The sequence below is a fragment of the Podarcis raffonei genome, chromosome 6 (genome assembly GCF_027172205.1).
Source record: "Podarcis raffonei isolate rPodRaf1 chromosome 6, rPodRaf1.pri, whole genome shotgun sequence".
Lineage (NCBI taxonomy): Eukaryota > Metazoa > Chordata > Lepidosauria > Squamata > Lacertidae > Podarcis > Podarcis raffonei.
Genome location: NC_070607.1, coordinates 82,978,635 through 82,993,668, shown reverse-complemented (window position 1 = coordinate 82,993,668; position 15,034 = coordinate 82,978,635). Strand labels below are relative to the sequence as shown.

The 15,034-nt window shown below is 43.5% G+C and overlaps 1 protein-coding gene across 3 annotated transcripts in view; it reads right to left on the bottom strand.

The window, feature by feature from the left end:
• Positions 1 to 15,034, bottom strand: part of TSHZ2 (teashirt zinc finger homeobox 2) — a 330,403-nt gene that overhangs the window by 106,547 nt on the left and 208,822 nt on the right. The window contains exons 2-3 of one of the 3 annotated variants that reach the window (XM_053394282.1): positions 1,324 to 4,411; positions 259 to 1,227 (exon numbers count right to left, since the gene is read on the bottom strand). In XM_053394282.1, coding sequence (XP_053250257.1) covers positions 1,332 to 4,411 — 3,080 coding nt within the window. In that variant the 3' untranslated portion in view covers positions 259 to 1,227; positions 1,324 to 1,331. Of the gene's footprint in view, positions 1 to 258; positions 4,412 to 15,034 lie in introns of those variants that run through there. The other 2 variants (XM_053394279.1, XM_053394280.1) reach the window with 2 other exon arrangements.

Here is a 15,034-nt window from a genome sequence, read left to right as displayed (position 1 = left end):
GAGCTGGAGTCCAGCAATCCTGGAGGGCTGCAGGTTCCCCATCCTCACTTCAGGAAGACCCCAGAAGTGTGGGGAGATGAAATGCAAGTGTCTCGTTTTTACCATTTTTAAATTTTAACTTCAGACATAGAAAAGCAGTATAAAACTTTATAAATAGGATAAGGAACTCCTGCTTCCCATCTCTAATGCCTCTTTGGACTATCTGGTGTGGATTTCAAGCCTACCTTGCTTTTCTGCCTGGAACAGTTTCCTCTTCCTCATTGAGCTCCTTCCCCCCAAAAGGCTGCTTGGATGTAGGTATATATTTTTTGTATCTTTACAACCTTTGGGAGCTCATTTGCAGAGAGTCCTTTTACAAGAGAGTATGATCCCTTGGTGTTCTGATAAGCCATAGGACCATGTGAAGCTGCCTTGTGATGAATTGGAGCATTGTTCCATCTAACCCCAGTACTCATGGAGACTAACAGTGATTGAACATGGTATGCACCCAGCGACTGTGCTTTGGACATCCCACCTTACATTGCATCAGAACAAATAAGGAGGCTGTTGGAGGTCTTACAAGACAAAAGGTTATAGACTGGGATTGCTAGCCTATTGCCCCCCAGATGTTGTTGCACTCCAGCTCCCATCAGTCTCAGCCGGCATGGTCAATGGTTGGGGTGATGGGAGTTGTAGTTGAGCAACATCGGGGGGTGGGTATCACAGGTGAGCCTCCTCTGATTTAGACAGACCTGATGCACAAATCAAATGGGCAGTGTAAGGAGAAGCAGTGAAAGAGGTCCTTGAAACCATAAGGAAATCATCATCAAATGTGGCAATCCATGTCTGAAACGACACTGAAAACACATGACAACGCCATCCGAGTTGCTGTGACTCCCACTCCTCTGTGCAGATTATGGGACAAAAGGGTGACACAGATGCTTAAAATATTACAAGCAAATACAATTTCAATAGAAGCCATTAGAGTGAAGTGTTCGTCATGCTTTGCTTTTCAAATGCAAGATTAATGGACTGGATAGCTAAGTGGGAACATAGTGTCAACAGCAAACGAGGTTGCCAATTTTTTTCTTGGCAGCGGTTCCTGTGCCTTTAACAGCAGCATGGCTGAGCAAAATGCAAAAAAAGGCAAAGTTTTTCCCATCATGGAAGCAGTTGCACCCCTTAAATTTGTCCCTTCATGCAGCAGTTACAGGCAGAGGAGCCACTGTCCAGAAAGAAATGGGCATCCTGGAAAACACAATTTTAAGAAAGCAGAAGTGCTTTGAGAGCCTTCCTTTGATAAACATAATATTTAAACTCATTTTGCAGTTAAGGCATGCATACCTTAGGAGTTATTCTTCATCCACTTCTGCTACAAACTGTGAATGGTGTTCTGGCGACTTGCTGTGTGTTTTGCTTAGATGAAGTTTTACTGCGTGTTTGCTCACAAATGTCCGAGAGCACAACTTACATTTGAACTTAGAGTCTGTGTCCTCTTCTCCAGCTATTGTTTCAGGAGACCTTTGAACTGAAATTCTGGAGATTTCTTGTTCTACCTTGGTTTGCTGCTCCACAGCCAGCTTGTTCATGTCTTTCATTTGGAAACCTAGATGGGATTCTAAATGGCTGATGTACGTTGACGGGGTTCTAAACTGAGATGCACAGTCACTGCAATAAAAGATGGGGTGCCCTTTATCCATGTTTTTCAGAAACTTTGTCCCTCCAGTTTTTCTGAGTTGGTACTTGACATTTGCCAACCAATGGCTGATCGTAGTCATGGACAGTCCAGTAAATTTGGAAATCTGCATGCGTTCTTGAGGACCCAAGTCTGACAATAAATATTTACCTTCGGAAGTTTGGAAAAGGCTGGAAGCAAACTGAGCTTGCAAAATGAGGAGATGTTGAGGATTCCAGTTGGACTGCCTTCCCTTCCTTTTGTGCAACGTGGAGACTTCTGTTGAGACATCTTCAAAACGCCGGACATCCATTTCCAGTTTCATCGATGGTATTCTGGACGAGGCAGCAGGTTTTGGCGTCGTAGCTTTGGGGAGAACTTTGACCATGTCTGCAATGTCAGACAGGGCGTGTTTCTGAGGTGGGGAAGTGCAAGATTGTGCTTGAACAGACTCTCCCTTCTTGCTTTTAGATTTGGTCAGGTCTATTGGCTGATCGCTGTTTTCGAACACATAATGCCTGGATGTAACGGTTGCAGGTTTCGTTGGCGCTGGGGTGGGAGACAGAACTGGCTTCTCCATCATGTTTAAATTAGGTTTGTGGAACATAGAGACTGCACTTGAACTGGGGCTGGTGTTGGACTGAGGTCTCAAAGGCTCGTTGGCTTTGCCCAAGTGGTTATTCAGCACAGATTGCAGAGCGCTCAGAGGGTTTAGACAAGGCAGCTCAGAGGAGTGGTTAGAAGTAGTGCACCCATTGGTAAGAGCTGATGGTGCTGATTCCTTTGAATTTGTTTTGTCTTTCTCCTCCTCATCTTTTGCCTTGTCCTCTTCTTTCAAAGGACTTGGCTCTGGCTTTTTAGGCTCTACACACACCTCAACTTTGGGGGGAGAGTGACCTTCATTTTGACAGGCAGGAGCTGCATCCACAACTTTGTTGCCCTCTTTAACATGGTCCTTTTGTGCTTCCTTTTTGGTGTCTCCTTCCTTCTTCACTTGAGTGCATTGGGCCATGTTAGCTGAGATAGGAACCAGAGGCATTACTTTCCATTTTGGAGCAATAGGCCTCAGCTTATTCGTGACCGTTGGCCTAACTTGCAGCACCTGGGACCCCACTGGTAAGGAAGGCTTTGCTCCTTCTGAAAGCTGATAAGCTGCATGGATACTAGGATACGCACTCCAACTGGGTGCTCCGTTTTGAGCTTTATTGATGGCAGTGGTGACCGTGTTTTCCAAAGACTTCAGAATGTCTCCACCACCTTTGGAAGCATCTTCCAGGTCTTCCTCCCGAAGATACTGGTATTTTATCGTAGGGTCCAGTGGTTTCTGAAGAGTGTCTTCGTAGTCTTCATTCTTCACTGCTTTCTCGTCTTTGCTCACTTCCTCCGTTTTGTTTTGCTTCCTTTCTTTCTTCAGCTCCAAAGCAGGAGCTACAGAATCCGTCGACGCGTTACTGGAGGGCTTCACGTGCAGACCATCGCCGCCAGCCGGCGCTTCGGAAAGCGACTGCATCTTCTCCACAGCCAGCGGATCCAAAACAAGCTGCTTTCCTTTCTTGGAGGCCGAGCTTGTGACTTTCAAGAAGTGGCCCGTCACCATCATGTGCGTGGTGAGCTGCTGCAACGTGTCGTGCGAGCTCCCGCATTCCATGCACTTGAGGATCTGTGATTTGCACGCCTCAAACTGCCACGTGTAGCTGGCTCCGTTTTGGTAGCCATAGCGGTTGTTAGAGGACAGCTGCAGGTTTGCATTCTTCTGGGAAGAAAAGGTCTCTGCAAACGACCCCGTGGTCGAGTCTGGAGAACAAGGCCTGTTGACGTCGAAAACACGCTTTTTAGCTGGAGTTACCATTTTGGAAGAAATGGTAGGCACCGGCTCCTTCAAAGGCACTTTTTGGTAGTGTTTTGTTTTTATCATGTGGACGCTTAGATCTTGAAGGGAATCGAAGGAGTCGCCGCAGAACATGCACTTCAGGACTTTCTGGGCATCTTCCTTATCCATGTCCTGAAAGGCCCTTTTGCGGGGCTTGGAGTAGCTGGCCGGCCTGTGCTTGTCTTTTTTATGGTTGTCATCTTGATAATGACCACTTTCGTTCATGTGGACAGTCAGCTCCACCAGGGTGTCGTAGGCAGCGCTGCACTGCCTGCACCGAAACCTACTGGCGCCGGTGAATACAGTCCCGCACATTTTGCTGCTTTGCCTGTAGAGCTGGACCGAGCTGAAAAGGTTTGGTTTGGAGACAGGCCGCGCTGGTAAGCTCTGCTGCAGGCTCTTGGTCAGTGCGTCTTGGTGCCAATCAAAGTCACTTTTGCTTGCCCCGTTCCTGTTGTCACAGCCCCTCTTATCCGAGTTGGACAGCTTGAGTCCGAGTCCTAGACCTGTCCAGTAAGAATCTGAAAGGATGTTGGCGTATACCGCTGTCATTTTATCCATGCAGCTATGTGCTTCGCTGGGAAGTTTGGGGTGGACATTGGCTTTGGGGTCTTGCGGCTCTCTAGAACAAAGGCTTTTAATATCCGCCACCTGGTCACTCGCATCACTTAACAGGGATTCGTTTTCGACATCCTGATTAGAGATATGACTTACTGGAGAGTTCTGGTAGCTAAAGCCACCTTTTGGGTCGGGGCCTGCATCATGTTCTTCATCTGTGCCAGGGTCATTGCTGCCCTGAAGACGAGCTGTCGAGTTGCTCTCATCGTCATCCTCTTCCTCCTCTTTTACGTCTTCCTCCTCTTTCAAATCATCATCTTGGACGTAACCTGAAAAGGAACGTCGATACATGAAACAACAGCATAAGCATAAGCAAGAACACTGCACAAAATCAGAACATGGGAAGTCACCCAAAAAGGTTTAATTTGGAATGGAATAATTGTCTCTTTTAATTGTATTATGATTTGGTATTGTATTAATGTGGCTCATACTGGATTATTATTAATGAAAAATTAATATAAATTATTATAAAAAAGAACACTGCACATTCATTTCTCTACTTCTGGCATTTGCTTTTCCCTACTGGATTTGGGTTTAACCTTCTGCTTTATGGACTGTTAGCACAAGGAGTGAAAAAGCTGGCAAAGCTGGTTGGTTTTTATTGGCAGATGATCATAATTCTTTGTAACTTCTAGAGATTTTGAGTTAATAATTTTCCTGTTGCAACAGTATAGCTCTAACCACCCCTTAATGGAATCGTTAGAAAATTAATATGTGAGATCATTTTAAGACCCATTAAAATGATGCCCTCAAATGGATATCAACCCTCTCCAGAAAATGACAACTGGCCAAGGAAAAGAGGTAAAGTCTCTGATTTTCTTGTTTCTATGGGTTATGCAAAGGTAAAACAATGTTATGCCATTTGATGATCTTAATAAAACATTTCAGGATGCTCAGAAAAAATGAAACTAATGTAATTCTGGCCCCTTACTCAGGAGGAAGTCTACCTATATTTGTGGTACTAAATGTACATAACATAGAGACATGTGTGACATGCATAATCTATTAATCCTTATTAAAATATGTTGAAAACCCAAATGGGTAAACTAGAATAATATTTCCTATGCCAGTGTACAGATTTTCTTATTCTCTCTTTTTTAAAACCTTGTACCGCCAATAATCTATTTTAACATCACAGCCCATAATCCAAATAAAGGGATTCTGACATTTTTATGCAGACAGCGTAAAGTTTCTGATCAATTCATAGAGATAAAAATTTACAACTCCACACCTCCTGCTGAATGGAGAATAATTTTGGTTACGCAAATGGCCTTGGGTACATCCAGTTGACATGGCATTTGAATAAATGACACTGCTTGTATTGTATCAAGATGGGGAATCTTTGGAGACACATAGCGAATTTGGACAGCTCAGCCATCTATTAGACATGGACATATACTGATCTACCTTATATGATGTTAGAATTAGACTAGGTTAGTTGTCTTTAGTTCCCATTTATTTCAATGGGAGCTAAGTTAAGTCATGGCTAAGTCAAATTTAAACACAAATCTATCTACTCTTACTACCTTAAAATGCTCCAAGGCCATTCCTTTTCTCAATTTGGATTGAAGCTGCTTTAGGGGAAAGCACATCAAAATGCAGTATTTCATAGGACATAACAGGATAGATATGGATTGTAACAAATATTTGTGTGCACACTACCTCCCAAACCAACAATGAGAGCACACTGGATGCTGTGTACACAATAGGAGTGTGTACACAGCCTATCTCGCATTGGTGTTCTAAGGCGGGGGAGGGCAGATATCAGGCTTGTGGGATCTACTTTTTTGTATTTAGAACTTAGAACTGGAGCCAGGTGTGAAAGACATACAGTAAGAGTTAAAGAACATAATAGCTCTGAGCAGCTGCTGCATGAACACATAGATTAGTTCTGAGCACCAGAACCATACTAGGCTCACAGTCCTTTGACCCAAAAATCTGTTCCTGATGACCCCAAGCTTTCTTCAACAGTCTAATTTTGGGGGAGATCATTGTGTTGTTGCCATTGTTAAGACAGTTTTCAGATCTACTGAAAATCACCCTGAGATCTATCACTAGATCCTGTTCCAACTTCTTCCCACCCCTGTTTAGAACAGTCTTAGTTTTAGGCAGAATTTCTTCCCCACCTTTGTTACAGCAGGCCCAACTTAAACGATACTTTAGTTCAGGGGTAACTATTCCAGCTGTTGTGGGTGACAACGGCCATGAGCCACAATTGCCATGTTCAGTGGTAAAAGGACTGTTGGAAGTTGCCGTATACGATCGATGGAGGGCACCATCTTGACTACTCTTGCCTTAATGAGGCTGAAGCTGTGGCTAGGTAAAGGTAAAGGGACCCCTGATCATTAGGTCCAGTCGAGACCGACTCTGGGGTTGTGGTGCTTATCTCGCTTTATTGGCCGAGGGAGTCGGCATACAGCTTCCGGGTCATGTGGCCAGCATGACTAAGCCATTTCTGGCGAACCAGAGCAGCGCACGGAAACGCCGTTTACCTTCCCGCCAGAGCGGTACCTATTTATCTACTTGCACTTTGACATGCTTTTGAACTGCTAGGTTGGCAGGAGCAGGGACCGAACAACAGGAGCTCACCCCGTCGCGGGGTTTCGAACCGCCAACCTACTGACCGGCAAGTCCTAGGCTCTGTGGTTTAACCCACAGCGCCACCCGCGTCCCTGAAGCTGTGGCTACGGCTACTACCATGCTAAAGTTGCTTATGGAAATCACACTCCATGTGGTTCTTGCAGGTAGCAAGTTTCAGAACTGCACCCATAGCAAACCCCCCTAACCTGTCAGCCATCAGGGGCGTGTGGTTCAGAACCAGGCAAGATGGCGGCATCACATTGGCAGGAGTTTGAATTCTTCCAGTGGCCCTGTCTTCTGGATTTTGGAATTGCACCCTGAAATCTATCTTTGAGGCCATAATGATTTTACTTTGATGGGGGAAATAAAAGCCATTTCTCCCTCCAATTTGCTGTTCTCTTCCCGTCATGGTATTGCATATCCTCTTAGATGGTCTGACTGATAGAAGTAAGTTACAACCCCTCCCCCACGACACAGACAACATTTTCTACTTAATTAGGCTTTGACATGTTTACTATAACCTTTACAGAAGAAGAACTCGTGCTGTGAGGTCCTTCCCTCTTTTGAGACTGCTTGTTTGTTGGCATCGAAATTGGGAAAGCAGCGGATTGGAAAGCACCATCAAAGTTCAACCATCAGATGGTGAAGCCCATTTGAATAATGCTTAAAAATGCCAATAACCTTTAAACAGCAACAGCAACAAAAAAGGAAGGGAAAAGAAAGAAAGAGAAAAGGCAAAAAGAGAAGTGTGCTATTTAATAACATGTATTTAAAAGCACTCACGTTTTCCTAAACCAATCATTTGTTTTGGGCATTTTCTTTAAGACAGCCAAAGCCCTTTAAAATGCAGATACTCAGGGTGCCTTAATGAATGCGCGTCGCATCCTCCTTGCGATTTCCATAAGAAGGTTTCACCATATGTAAATCTTCATATAAATTGAAACGCAGGAGATTAATTCATCAAAACGCTTGATTAGCGGGAGAGATTCTGGTAGAGCAACATACATTTTTTTAATTTTTTTATTATTATTATTTTAAAAATCTACATATGTCAGCCACATGGTGGCAACCCTAAGTAACAAATTAAGGCCATTATACGCAATCAGTTTATTGCCCCAAAATGTCTTGATCAGGCAAGGGCAATCTGGGTGTAGAAATAAGGTTCCAGATGTGTTTCGTTCCTCTGGATGGGCTAAAAGGCACTGTGCCCAGTGCGGCAGATGCAAGATGCAAATTACAAACCACCAATAAACTGACAAACCCCTAACGAAATAAGGGCAGCCTGGGCGGGGAGACAGCAAGATACTCTTTACAAAAAATAAAAAAAACCTAAGAGTTCTAGACTGGATTAAAAGTTTGGAGAAATCTAAGCAGCATGGACATCAAAAGTTCTCAAATGATGGTGGGACACTAGCAAGGAAGGAGACAGTATACCCTCCAGTGGCAGGGAGTTTCAGACATCAAGCACCAGTACAAAAAAGTCCTTCTTATGCATTACTCCCAGCTGTGGCTCGGAAGGTGATGGCACACACAGGAAGGTTTCATCTTAGAGTGCTGCCAGACCCATGCATTCATTTAGGTAATTTGGCCTCCTGCCATTTAGGGCTTTGAAAGTAATGGCCAGCTGTTTGACTTTCATTGAGACCAGCAACCCTAATGTAGCTAATATCGCAAGGGATCATTTGACACCAAGGTTTTAACAGCAAGATTCCACATTCCTTGAAATTTACGAACAGTCTTCAAGGGCAGCCTGGTGTGGAATGTGCTACAGTAATCCAGTTTAGCTGCAACGAATGCATGCGTGGCCATGGCCAGGTCTCATGTGCTTGGACTGCATCTGGGCTGGGCTACTGTGATGGTGCTACTCTTCCTGGTGCTACAGAACCTCCCTTCCTGGAGCCATGCAATGTGTTCCGTGTCCCACAGTTCATGCTGTTCTTTCACGCTCGGGTCTTTGTACCACATCTGCACCACTGGTCCTGACTAAACAGCTCGTAGGATCAAGCAGTTAATCAGTTTAAATCATAGTATTTCAGCTGAATTAGTTTACAGTTTGAGCATATAACGTTTCATTTCTGCATTTTAATGAGCAGGGCCTAATTTTTCTTCTTTGTTTTTGAAACATACACTTTTTTTCTGTTGGGTTAAAAAGAAAAAGAAAACACTGGCAACTGCTATTTTCAGTCGTATAGACTCTCTTTTTCCACATATAGCAAGATTTCTTAAAATATATGCATACATGGCTCTTTCCAAGTCTGGAAAATTTCGTTTTGGCCAAGAAATGGGACAGTGAATCATTGTCCTCCAAAATAACGCCACTAATCCATACAAAGCCCATATGCCATCTGCATTTTTTCATTCATATATCCCAATTCCTCTTAAAATAACATTGCAACAAAAGCAATCTCACAGCGCTTGGAGGTGATCTTGTTTCCTTTGCTTCTGGAAGGAATATCTTTTTGTTGTTGTTTTTTCTCTCCCTCTTTTTGGCATGAGACTGTTTTCTTTCTTTAAAATATTTCATGCAGATAATGGATAATGACCACTTCTCTTGAAAACGTCTAACTACATTAGCTATCCAAACGCAAATCCCAACCTGGTTCATTGTTGTAGTTCATGGTTGCAGATCCATCATGTTCGTTTTTTTGCTTTTTTGGAAGAGGAGGAGTAAAGATAAACTACCTCTGGTGGAAAGCCCAATTTTAACTCTTCCGTGGCTGCAATCCTGTTCACATTAACCTGGGAGCAAGAAACCATTCAGCAGCAAAACATCCCCACTACTATTCCAATGCAGTGTGTGAAAAATGGGATTTGGGGTAGGGTGGGGACATTGCAGAGGTGCCTAAATTTTCCCATGTATAGAGGGAAGTTTTTCCCTCCCTGTCTCATTACACTGTGCACTGTGGTCATTCAACGATGCTCAATTTTGGGGAATTAAGGACATATCAATGGAAGGAATTTTTCATGCAGTTCAGTAGCAGTCATGGAGCAGAGGTTCTTTTGGGGGGGGGCATTGCTTACATGGCTTCCCAAGTTCACTGCTGGTAACAGAGTGGGGGGCTGGCGAGGTGGCAGGGCAGCATGAGCCCCTGCCCCACAACCTCAGCCCCCTTGCCCCTCCTGCTCCCAGTTCCCAGTAATCTCTGCTTTAGGAAGCCAGATAAGCAATGGCGCCTTACTGTGCTGGCTGCTACCAGCACTGTTAGAGTGTGGAATTCACTTCCACAAGACGTGATGATGGCCACCAGTTCAGACAGCCATAAAGAGGGATCAGGCCAATTTAAGATGATCCATGGTCCCTAGTTTAGGCTTTATACTACCTCCCTGAGTACCAGTCACTAGGAAGAACAGCAAAAGAGGGCCATTGTGCTCATGCCCCAATTGTAGATTTTCCCAGGAGCTTCTGTTTGGGCACGATGGGAAACAATATTCCGTACTAGAGAGGCCCCTAGTCTGATCTGGCAGGGCTCTTAATGTGTTCTCATGAACACAGCATTGGCGCTCATGAGGCTGCGCTGCAACCACAGTTAGAAATTGTTTTGTGGCATGTAAACTGCTTCATGAATATCTGTGTTGAAAAAATGGTCCAGAAAAGTTGCCAATGAATAACAAAAAAATAAGGTGTGAAATTCACCCTTAGGAAGCTGTAAAAATGGTCGGGAGCCAGACTATTTCAGCAGTCGCCTCCTTCCATATAACCCGACTTGGAAAATAACATCATTTTTCTTGTATGGTGTAGTGATTAGAGTGTCAGACTAAGGCCACATGCACACCATGCATGCCACATTAAACAGTCATGGCTTTCCCCAAAGAATTCTGGGAGTGGTTTAACAACCAATCCCTCTTCATGGGAGAACTCTGGGAACTGTAGTTCTTTTATGCATCTCCTAACAGCTCTCGGCCCCCTTAGCAAACTACAGCTCCCAGAATTCTTCGGGGGAAGCCATGACGGTTTCAGGAGGTATCATAGTCCTTTAAACATATGGTGTGAAAGTGGCCCTGAACTCAGGGAAACCAAAACCATATTGAGCCATGAAGCTCACTGGGTGTCCTTGCGCCAAGTCACTGTCTAGCAGCCTAATCTACCTCACAGGGTTGTTGTAAGAATAAAGTTGCAGTACACTTACCAGATGAATAGTGGCTGAAGGAAATAAAACACATAGGAGCCATTCTATCTGCCCTTTCGACAATGGAGGTGTAGCAGATAGGTACAATTGTTCTGGCTGTGGTGGTCAAAATGTGGAACGACTTCATTGCGAAGGCATTTCTGGCTCCTTTTATTGCCTGCATTTGGGTTGGCTTTGAAAACAGATTTCTTACAGCGGATGTTTTAAAGATTTGGCTCTTACGCTGCAATCCCAGACGTGTCTATTTTAAGTCCCATTATGTTCAATAAGGCTTACCCCCAGGTAAGTGGTTATATAAAATTGTGCTGTGTGTCTATTTTATAGATGACTGCTACTTCCTGTCATTTTTTGGTTGGTGAGGCAAGACAGACACACTTGTTAACAGTTGCTAAAGTCAAGATACTTATCAGAGCTCCTGTGGCCCATTAAGTACGCCTGCCATTTACATTATAAAACTGGGGAAAGCTGGGCTCACCCTGTGAAGTTGGGGAAAGGAGGACTGCAATCTCATTTCGATTAATTAAAAAGCTTTTTAACACACTGATTAATCAGACAGCATGTTTTAGGATTGTTGTTGTTGTTTTTAAAAAAGAATGCTAAGTATTTTTAAATATAGGTACTTATAAAAATTGCTGCCTGCAGGCACCATTTTGAAAGAAGCATCGCTTTCCCTCTGACTAATAATAATAATAATAATAATAATAATAATTTATTATTTATACCCCGCCCATCTGGCTGGGCTTCCCCAGCCACTCTGGGCTGCTTCCAAAAAAATATTAAAATACTATAATACATCAAATGGAAAGAATACACAGAATACACAGAATGGAAAGCCTCCTCTAAACTGGTTCCTGATAAGACTCACACACGCACCATCTAAAACAGTGGTTGAGGACCTGGGACTCTCCAGATGTTGCTCATAGTCTCTGGCCATTGGCCATGATGACTGGGATTGATGGAATCCAACAAGATCTGAAAAGACATAGGGTTCCCAGGTGGGAGATGCAAGAGTCTACCTTTCTGTACGTGGATGACAGGATATATATGATATAAATATGGTAAAGGGCCTTACAAGTATTTCTCTCTTTCTCTTCTCTTGCTTTTTATTTTTGTGTTTTTTAAAAATATTCTTTTTCTGTAGACTAGTTTGATTCTTATTGTATTTTACCATAGATGATAGATAGATAGATAGATAGATAGTTCGTTCTCTAACACTGATTTTTTAAATTAAAGAACCCCATGAATATTACTTTTCTTTCAAACTGTTTGATCATTATTGATTATTTTATCATGTTAAACACCGTACTTCAGCCTAGGATCACAGGGCGGTTTGCAGTGTAAAAACACACACAAATACTGCACACGTCGTAGTAACAAACGAAAACAACAACTCTCCCCATTCACAGTTTCAATGGCTATAGATTGCATTATTAGCCAAAGGCCTCGGAGAAGAGAAACATTTGACTAAAGATAGGTAATGAAGGCGCCAGGCAAGCCTCCCTAGGGAGAGCGTTCCACAAGCAGGGAGCCACCACAGAAAAGGCCCGTTCCTGTGTTGCCACCCTCCAGAGCTCTCGTGGGGGAGGCACATGAGAAAGGGTCTCAGATGATGATTGCAGGATCTGGGTCAGTTCAGATGGGGAGAGGTGGTCCTTGAAGTATTGTGGTCCTATGCCATTTAAGGCTTTATAGGTCAAAACCAGCACTTTGAATTAGGCCCAGAAAGTCATTAGCAGCCAGTGCAGTTGGGCCAGGATTGGTGTTACATGCTTAAACCATCTTGCCCCGATGACTATCTTGGCCACTGATTTCTGCATCAGCTGAAGCTTCTGAACTGTCTTCAGGGGCAGCCCCCTGTACAATGTGCTGCAGTAATCTAAGCTAGAGAGATTACCAGAGCATAGACATCAGAAATTAGGCTGTCCAGATATGGCCACAGCTGGGTGACCAGCCAAAGCTGATGGAAGACATCACTGAGCCTCAAGAAAAAGCAATGCATCCAATTTAATGTATTAAGACTTACTTGATCAACTGATTAAGGTTATTATAACCTGGGTGAAAACGGAAGCCCCTTAAACAAACCAACTCCTATCCATTCCCATGTCCAGATATGTTTGTACACACTCCTAAGCTATTCATTTCCAGAACTAACTCTCACACACACTTACTGGGAAAGTAAGCTCCACTGAATTCAATGGGACTTACTTCTGAGTAGGCATGTATGCAGCTGCATTTCTGAATTTCCAACCCTCGTTAACTTGTCCTTCCCTTTATTGTCTTCCTCCACGGTCAGTGTTTAAACTGCAAGCTCTTCAGGGGCAGGGATTTTTTTTTTTTTGCTGCTGCTGTTGTTGTTCATGAAGTGCCCAGTACACTGATGCTGCAATATCAACAAATCCTAAGAGCAGCTATTGATGTGCAAGCGCCACAGTTATACTCTAGTCTGTTTTGAACCTGGTTGCATGAAAAGGTAAGGGTATGTAGTGACCTTGACTGCTGCCTCTGCCTTTTTCCCTTCCTGTTGTGGCAACTCACACCTTCCTGCTCCCTGGGTTGTGCCATGCAAAACATTCTTGAATCTGTTCACGCTCCACAGACAACTTATTATCCACAAGGGGGAGCCTCCAGGCAGAAGGAGAGAGAGAGAGAGCCACAACCGGGAGGCTATTCTTAATTATTATGTCCACAGAAAAACACGACAGCTGCCTGCCAGAGTCAAAGCTACAACACGGGAAAGCGGAAAGCCGGCTCATACTGAACCAGACCATTGGTCCATCTAGTTCAGTATCATCTGCAATGACGGCTCTCCAGGACTTTGAAAAAAATCTCTCCCAGTCCTACCTGGGGACTGAACCGGCAACCTTCTGCATCCAAGGCAGATGTTCTGCTACTGGGCTACAGCCCTTCCTCAAAGACTTGACCAACAATAGGGTTTGTCAATGGGAAATTTGGCAATGCTGTTCTTGAGCTGAGCCACGATTTTGTAAACCACAGATCACTCAGATCTTTGCATGAGTAATATCTACACCTGTATTTATTTGGGGCATGCAACAGACCAGCTATCCTCTTTTTTTTAAAAGGCATATAAATCCAAGAGTAATTTTGGGTGGTTTTTTTTCTTTAAGTGAAATTGCTTGCATGAGCAAGCTTCAGGAGGAGATACTTTCAGAAAAGCCAATGCTGTAACTAACCATAACTGCTCCAGTTGTGAAGCATATATTGTGCCCCCTCCTGTATTGCCCTCTACTGCTATTGGTATCAATTTACATTAGAACAATAGATTTAGAATGGAATAAGAATAGTTACCATCAGTGACAGCTGATAACATTTTGACCAGGTAGGGCCGCAATTTTTAACCTTGTTGTTTTCATCACAATCTAGGGCTTGTACAGCACTTATTTTGGAAAGTGTGCCGTTGCTCATATGCAGAGTATCACTGTCTACTCACTAAAAAACAAGAAGAATTATTTTCTGCATATCTGCAGACTGGGGAACAGTTTCCAAGTGAAAGAGTCCAAGTAGGATTTTCAGACAAGATTGACTCCATACCTCTTATTTAGAAAGTAAGGCATACCACATGACATACGTTTTAGTATCCATGTGTTGGTGACACCTACACATGCACTGTCAAAAAATAAACACACACAACAACAACAACTTTCAAAACGTGAGAAGCACTTGCTTCCAGTTGCATGCAGTTCTCTTACACACAGAAAAACCAGTTTAACTTTTCATTGCCCAAAAAACCCCTCCCCCACTCTAAACTAAAAGAACAATGTATTCCAACCAATAAGACTTTTCCCCCTTTTCATTTGATCCAGGGCACACCACAGCACAGCAGAACATATTGGCAATGCAGAGCTCGATCCTAAAAATCTGAAGTGGTAATTTCTGCTCATGTGCAGAATATATCATACCAGAGTAAACATAATCAGCCTCTTACATCTGAGATTAAGGAGAATCTCTTCCAAGTTTTGGAAAGGACGAGGAATCTGTTAGTGACATCCAGACAGGCACACAGCCCAAACATTCAATTTTAGAAATTAAAAAAAAACCTCCACAAAAAGCAAGCAAGCAAGAATAGCAACTTCATTTTCCTCCTTCATTCACACCAATGACAGGGGGCAGGGCAGGGGGGCTTCTTCAAAGCCACACACCTTTTCTGCAGTGCTTTGTGAAATGCAC